Source organism: Mus caroli, chromosome 12 (assembly GCF_900094665.2).
Source record: "Mus caroli chromosome 12, CAROLI_EIJ_v1.1, whole genome shotgun sequence".
NCBI lineage: Eukaryota > Metazoa > Chordata > Mammalia > Rodentia > Muridae > Mus > Mus caroli.
Window position 1 is genome coordinate 37,330,678 of NC_034581.1, and position 8,535 is coordinate 37,339,212.

At 38.9% G+C, this 8,535-nt stretch overlaps 1 protein-coding gene across 5 annotated transcripts in view; it reads left to right on the forward strand.

Moving 5' to 3' along the window:
* Immp2l (inner mitochondrial membrane peptidase subunit 2) overlaps nt 1-8,535 on the forward strand; it is an 879,462-nt gene that overhangs the window by 42,686 nt on the left and 828,241 nt on the right. For all 5 annotated transcript variants that reach the window (XM_021179757.1, XM_029484785.1, XM_029484784.1 and 2 more), the window contains exon 3: nt 1,060-1,196. In XM_021179757.1, coding sequence (XP_021035416.1) covers nt 1,062-1,196 — 135 coding nt within the window. In that variant the 5' untranslated portion in view covers nt 1,060-1,061. The remainder of the gene's footprint in view (nt 1-1,059; nt 1,197-8,535) is intronic.

Consider the following 8,535-nt stretch of genomic DNA (forward strand, 5'->3'; position numbering starts at 1 on the left):
TCCCTCTCCTCTCCTCTCTTCCCTCCCCTCTTTCCCTTCCTCCCCTCCTCTCTCCAACTCCCTTCCCTTCCCCTCTCCCCTTCTCTCCTCTCTCCCTTCTTCTTAATTCAGTGCCTCTTGAAGGGCAGGATCTGGGAGTCAGGTTCTGAGATAACTCCAACTCATAAGTCCTAGTAGATGAAAGAAGTGAGGGTTTAGGTATTCAATAAGTGGGTAGAATATTTATAACTTCTTCAGGAGGCTGCTACTCTATGAATTCTGTCCCCCACTTCCAACTGACCTTGTTTGCCAAATCCCAGAGTGTCATGGAAATGGAAGATTGTCATGTGCTCTGGAAACGCATTATAAACACAACAGGGCAGTATGAACAACCAGCTGGAAAGCCAGTGGGCAACGGTGTCACTCTGAACAGGTCCATCTCTGCTAGGTCTGATATCTTGTTTTTCCCAGTCACCACTGCCATGTGATGCGAGTCAGGTATCCGTAGTGCTTGCTGGATGGGTGCACTTGGATAGAAGTGCAGGGAAGAGGGAGAGGATCTCGGAATGGAGAACAAAAGCCTTGCTTGGCAGGGAACTTGGGAAGAAAGGCAGCAGGGCATGATGTTGCTGTTAAGGGTACACTTTGGGAATTTGAAATACTTTCTGAAGGCATTAAACATGTCTCACTAAACATATTAGGAAAATATTATGCTTCTGTACTGTTAGAGTGACAGAAAAAGATTTACTTTTGGAATAGTTTTTTTTTTTTTCCCCTAACTTTTCCACTGACATTTCTTAAGTAGAGAAGCTGAAAAGACATAAGTGAATCCATGCATTTCCCATTTGGGACTCAAAACTGGCTTATGCATGGGCGTGGACTATGCAAAGAAACAGCGTTGCTATTCTTTAGCTACATTTTCCTTTCTTTTATGCTGTTGAGCAAACCGAAGCCTTTGTGGATGTTAAGCACAGGCTCTACCCTGAGCAGCCAATTCTTAGTTTTCCTGGGTTTTTTTGATGGCTTCGCTTCTCTGTTTTCTCTAGGCTAATTTTCTATCTGCTGTCTTTGTGCATCTAGGTATGGCACAGGCACAAAGCTGGGCGAGAAGATGCTTCAAGGCCTTTTGCAAAGGCTTCTTCGTGGCGGTGCCCGTGGCAGTCACTTTCTTGGATCGCGTGGCCTGCGTGGCTCGGGTGGAAGGATCGTCGATGCAGGTGAGAAGGAGATCAGCTCCCTCCTGGAAAGCAGTGCTGCATCCTTGCTCAAGTACCAGAGAGAAGAGCTTGCCTTAGTATTTCTGTGCTGTGACCTGAAAGGTTTCAAAAACCATTGAAACTAATATCTCACCTTACCAAGTTTCTTTAAAAGGCCTTCTGATATACTATGATTGCAGTCAGAGTAGAGGTGATTTGAATAAATTATCAAGTGTGTCTCACGGTCTGTGTACTTTGATTTTTCTGTGAATTATCAATGGGAAACTTAAAGGAAATTTACTAAATGACATCATTTTCTGTGACTATGACTACGTTTATACAGCTCTTTAAGACAAAATTAGCTGGGTGGTGGTAGTACATAACTTTAATCCCAGCACTTGAGAGATAGAGGCAGGTATGTTTTTGTGAGTTCAAGGCAGCCGAGTCTGAGAGAGTATCAGAATAGCCCAGGCTACACAAAGAAACCCTGTTTCAAAAACACAAAAAATAACCCACCAACAACAAAAAAGATGAAGTTAGTACAGTTGCAAGATTTGTTTAGGTGAGATTCAGTTACTCATTAACACATAGTTTTCGGGGCCTAGCAAACACAGAAGTGGATGCTCACAGTCAGCTATTGGATGGATCACAGGGCCCCCAATGGAGGAGCTAGAGAAAATATCCAAGGAGCTAAAGAGACCTGCAACCCTGTAGGTGCAACATTATGAACTAACCAGTACCCCGGAGTTCTTGTCTCTAGCTGCATATGTATCAAAAGATGGCCTAGTTGGCCATCACTGGAAAGAGAGGCCCATTGGACACACAAACTTTATATGCCCCAGTACAGGGGAACGCCAGGGCCAAAAAGTGGGAGTGGGTGGGTGGGAGGGTATGGGGGACTTTTGGGATAGCATTGGAAATGTAAATGAGGAAATACCTAATAAAAAAAAATAGGAAAAAAAAACCCCAAAAAAACCACATAGTTTTAGTTTATAGAAAAATCTATGTAACTGATTCCAAGCATTCTATTATGCTCTGTGAGTGAGTTGTTGATTAAAATACATTTAAAATATTTTAATCATTGTGTGTGTTCAAACATGTACATGCTATAGTACATATGTAGAGGTCAGAAGATAATTTTGGAGAGTAGGGGTTCATTTGTGTTCCAGGTTGATTCCAGGCCAGCTCAGCAAGCATTTTTATCTACTTAGTTATCTTGTCAACCCACTTTGATTAGAAATATCAAATGTAGCTTATAGAAGAACTTTGAAGTGGAGATTTCAAAAAATTCTGTACAAATAATTTTGTGGAATAATTTAGAGAAGATCTTATTAAGGAATATTGTTTACAAACTAATTGTGTGAGTAGGCTTATGCAGCTAAGCAGCACTTGCACTTTGTAACAGGATTTCCTTGGTTTGTCATCAGCATGTTTTAAGTTCATGCTTTGTGCTGAATAGCTCTGTAAAACACATACATAAAGTGAATATATAGACTTTCTAGAGGTTATGATTATGTAGAGTAATCCAGTTAGTTTTTTCCTTTCATTTTTCTTAGAGCTAGTTGAAGCACCAGGTTTAGGGAATAAGGATGGATGTACTTCATCACAATCAGACTCCTTCCTCAGTCGGGAAGGGAAGGAAGTTCAGGAGGCTGTTAAGTAGTGGCCTCCAGGGGAAGCCAACGGGACAGCTACATTGAATAAATTGGATGACTAGTAACTATTTACTGTATTTGAAGACAGTATTTTTAGACACAGCTGTGATGAACTGAACAGGCCTACACCCTGGGGTTCAACAGATTTTTCACGATTAGAATAAAATCATGCCTTTACATTTCTCTTGTTGTGGGCAATCTCTAGATGTCTTGGTACATCCTATAAGAAACTATCTTGATTGTGTTTTTGGTTGAGGCCTGAAAGTCTTATCTGGTATAATGCTTTGGATAGTCCCATGAAGAAGGGAACTCTGGATTGCCAAGGTGTCCTTGTATTAAAGTTTAAAAATATGAAAGGAGGTCAGAGAAACTAAGACAAGAAAGAAAAACACAACAAAGAGAGAAGAAAGCAAATGACAAAAGCGTAAAGGTCAGTTAAGTGATATGGGATGATGGAAGAAATTAGTGTTTAGCATGGGTCAGGACAGAGGATATAAGCCAGAGTCTCAGACAGAGCTGTGCTACTCTTGAGACTGATAGGAGTCTGTGTATGACACTCCCTCCTCCCTGGGTTTATTCAATTAAGGCTTGACACATGACATATCTCTGCTACATGTTCGTGTGCTTACCTAATCACTTATTCTGCATAGTCATGTTCATTGACAAATCAGTGCCATTTGGAATTAATATAGTGTAATTTAGAAATCTGGTTCTGTGGTGGTTTGAATGAAAATAAGCCTCATAGGCCCATAAGGAGGTGGCACTATTGGGAGCTATGGCCTTGTTGGAGTAGATGTAGCCTTGTTGGAGGAAGTGTATCACTGAGAGTGGGGCTTTAAGGTCTCAGTTGCTCAAACCATGTCCAGTGTCTCATTTTCTTCCTGATGTTTGGAATCCAAATGTAGAACCTTCAGCTCCTTCTGCAGCACATTATCTGCCTGTGTGCTACCCTGCTTCCCACTATGATAAAATGGACTAAATCTCTGAATTGTAAGCCTGCCCCAATTAAATGATTTTTTTTTTTTTTTTTTTTTTTTTTTGGTGAGAGTTGCTGACATGAGTTGTTCAAGGTCCCCTGAGCTCCATTGTCTAGTTCTCACTCTTCAGTCTGGAAGAGCCTTGTTGGAGCCAAAAAGCATTCTGCTTCCCCATGGAATCCTTTGGGGACCCCAAGATTAATCAGCTTAGGACCCTGCCTGACCAAACCTATCCTAATTTTATCTGCCGGCCATCCCAGTTGGGTCCAACTAGGACACAGCCTGAAGAGTAGGATCCAGCCAGGACACAGCCTGCAGAGTGGGGTCTGCCTGAGGCACAGCCAGCAGAGTCTGGTACCCTGACCTCAATTGTCTGGCCCAAAGCTCCCCACACCTTCCAGAGAAGTCCTGTTGCCATCAGGATCATCTAGCCAACACCAGGGAAAACCAGATGCCTAAAGGAGAGAATAAGAACACAGTCAACAAGACTGAGGGCAATATGGCATCACCAGAGCCCAGCCATCCTGCTGCAACACATCCTGGATATCCCAAGAAAATTGAAGCACAAGAAGAGAATCTTAAATTCAGTCTTATAGAGATGATAGAGGTAAAAAGGACATAAATAAGTTTCCTCGAACTACAGGAAAATACATTCAAATAGGTAGAGGCATTAAAAGAGGAAGTAAATAGATATAAAGAAATACAGGAAAATAGAAACAGGTGAAGGATATGAATAAAACTGTCCAAGTCCTAAAAAGGGAAATAGAAGTAATAAACAAGACAATCTCAGACAATCCTGGAGATGGAAAAATCCAAGAAAGAAAACAGGAACTTCCAGACACAAGCATCAATGACAGAATATAGGAGATGGAAGAGAGACTCAGGCATAGAAGATATGATTGAAGAAGTCAATGTATCAGTCAAAAAATGCAAAATCTAAAAAGTTCATGATATAGAATATCTAGGAAATTTAAGGACACTATGAAAAGACCAAACCTAAGAATAATAGGAATAAAAGAAGGAGAAGGCCCCCAGCTCAAAGGCCCAGAAAACATCTTCAACAAAATCATAAAAAATTTAAAGAATTTTCATACTAGTGCATTAAAAGTACACACAAAGGCTCTAGGAAAAACAACAACAACCAAACAACCAAGAAGCAAACAGGCCCAGGAGGAGTAGAGAGAAGGAAAACTCAAGGCTGAAATCAATCAGTTAGAAATAAAGAGAAAAATACAAAGAATCAACAAAACCAAGAACTGGTTATTTGAGAAAAATCAACAAGATAGACAAAACCCTTAGCCAAATTAACAAAAATCCTGAGAAACAGTATCCAAATTAATAAAATCAGAAATGAAAAAGGAGATATAACAACAGACACTGATGAAACTAAAAGAATCATTAGATCTTACTTCAAAAGCCTGTACTCCACAAAATTGGAAAATGTAAATGAAATGGATAATTTTTTAGACACATACCAATTATTAAAATTAATCAAGATCAGATAAACTATCTGAATAGTCCTATGATGCTTAAGGAAATAGAAGCAGTCATTAAAATCTCCTAACCAAAAACATCCCTGAGCCAGATGGTTTTAGTTCATAATTCTACTAGACTTTACAAGAAGAACTAATGCCAATACTCCTCAAACTACTCCACAAAATAGAAATAGAAGGAATATTGCCAAACTAATTCTATAAGGCCACAGTCACCCTGATACCTAAACCACACAAAGACTCAACAAAGAAAGAGTTTCAGACCATTTTATGAACATTGGTGTAAAAATAATATAATACTCATAAACAGAATCCAAGAACATATCAAAGACATCATCCATCATGACCAAGTAGGCTTTATTCCAGGGATGCAGAGGCAGCTCAATATATGAAGATCCATGAACGTAATCCACTACATAAACAAAAAGAAAGAAAAAAAAATCCCATGATCATCTCACTAGATGCTGAAAAAGCATTTGACAAAATCCAATGCCCCTTCATGATAAAAAAATCTTTGAGAGAGCAGAGATGCAAGGTGCATACCTAAACAAAATACAGACAATACACGGCAAGTGAATAGACAACATCAAATTAAGTGGAGAGAAACTTAAAGCATTTCCACTAAAATTGGGGACAAGACAAGACTGTTCATTCTTTCCCTATCTCTTCAATATAGTACTTGAAATTCTAGCAATAGCAATAAGGCAACTAAAGAACATCAAGGGGGCACAAATTGGAAAGGAAGAATTCAAAGTATTTCTATTCACAGATAATACGATAGCATATATAAGGGACCCCAAAAATTCTACCAGAGAACTCCTACAGCTGATAAACACCTTCAGTAAAGTGGCTGCATACAGAATTAAATGAATCAGTAGCCCTCCTCTACACCTGTGATAAACAGGCTGAGAAAGAAGTTAGAAAAATAGTACCCCACTCAATAGTCACAAGTAATATAAAACTTGGTATATCTCTAGCCAAGCATGTGAAAGAAAGAAAGACATATATGACAAGTCTTTGAAGAAGGAAATTGAGAAAGACCTCAGAAGATTGATCCCCCATGCTCCTGGACCAGTAGGAGTTAAAATGGCCATCTTACTAAAAGCAATCTACAGATTCAGTGCAATCCTCATCAAAATTCCAACACAACTCTTTATAGATCTTAGAAGAAAAATTCTTTTTTTAATGTAGCTGCATATTTTATTTATATTTTACATATACAGTATTGTAAATTCAGTTTAGCTAAATTATTTTAAAGATGATAAACTAAGTATATTAGAATATTATTAGAAAATTAGAATATTATTAGAAAACAGACACTGAGAAGGATTTGTCTGTACTTGAGGTTTTTAAGGTACAACTGCAGGAACAAAACCGATGAAAAAGAAAGGTGGAAAACAAAATCAAGCAGAGTAGTTAGTCACATGACAGTGGGCTTACTACATTGTCAACTGACTCCATAAATAATTTAAGCCTTGGAATGCCTGTCAGCTGTGCTATGATGGCTGTACTGTTATATCAAGTTTCAGATAATATGGGCCACTTGGAAGTTGGGCGGTGACCTTGGACAGGTGTGATTTTATCAGAGGTGGTCCTTAGAGCTTGGTGTGCAGGCTATTGTTACACATACAGCATATAGGGTAACATGTACTTCATTGGAACCCCATCTGAGTGATGCTTCACTGACTGTGTACATATATGTTTATATACTAAATATTTGTAATTTATGCTTATGCTTTTATGTAGGTTTGTATTCAGGAAAAATTCTTAACTTCATATGGAAAAACAAAAAATCCAGGATACCTAAAATGATCCTGAGCAATAAAAGAACTCACGGAAGTATCACTATCCCTTACTTCAAGCTGTACAACAAAGCAATAGTAATAAAAATTGCTAAAACTGCATGGTATTGGTATAGAAACAGACAGGTGGATCAATGGGATCACATCAAAGACCCTGTACACCTACAGACACTTAGTTTTTGACAATGAAGCCAAAACCATATAATGGAAATGAGAGAGCATCTTCAGTAAATGGTGCTGGTCTAAGTTGGTGTCTGAATATAGAAGAATGCAAGTAAATCCATATCTATCACCCTGTGCAAAACTCAAGTCCAAGTGGATCAAAGACCTCAACATAAAACTAGATTAACTAAATCTAACAGGACATAAAGTGGGGAATAGCCTTGAACTCATTGGTACAGGAGACAATTTACTAAACAAAACACCAATGGATTGGGTACTAGGATCAAGAATTAATAAATGGCACCTAATGAACATGGCATCTGTAAGGCAAAGGACATTTTCATTTGGACAAAAGGAGAATCTACAGATTGAGAAGAGGTCTTCACTAATACTAACTTCATTAACACTAACAGAGGGCTAATATTCAAAATATATAAAGAACTTAAGAAGTTAGATGTAAATAATCCAAATGATCCAATTTAAAAATAGGCTATAGAGCTAAGCAGAGAATTCTCAAGAGTGAAATCTCAAATGGCTGCAAAGCACCCAAAGACATGTTCAAGGTCCTTAGTCATCAGAGAAATGCAAATCCAAACAATTCTAAGATTCCACCTTATACATATTAGAATGGCTAAGATAAAAAGACCTCAAAGGACAGCACATGCTGGTGAGGTTGTAGAGCAAGGGGAACACTCCTCCATTGCTGGTGGGAGTGAAAACTTGTACAACCACTCTGGAAATCAATTTGGTGGTTTCTCAGAGGTTTGGGAATAGTTCTATTTCTAGACCTAGCTATTTCACTCCTGGGCATATACCCAAAAGATGCTCCACCCTCCCACAAGGACACCTGCTCAACTATGTTCGTATCAGTTTTATTTTTAAGAGCCAGAAACTGGAAATACCCTAGATGTCCCTCAACTGAAGAATAGATAGAGAAAACGTGGTTCATTCACATATCGGAATACTACTCAGATATTAAAAAGAAGAACATCATGAATTTTTCAGGCAAATAAATGGAACTAGAAAATATCCTGAGTGTCTTAGTCAGGGTTTCTATTCCTGCACAAACATCATGACCAAGAAACAAATTGGGGAGGAAATGGTTTATTCGGCTTACACTTCCATACTGCTGTTCATCACCAAGGGAAGTCAGGACTGGAACTCAAGCAGGTCAGAAAGCACGAGCTGATACAGAGGCCATGGAGGGATGTTCTTTACTGGCTTGCTTCCCCTGGCTTGCTCAGCCTGCTCTCTTATAGAACCCAAGACTA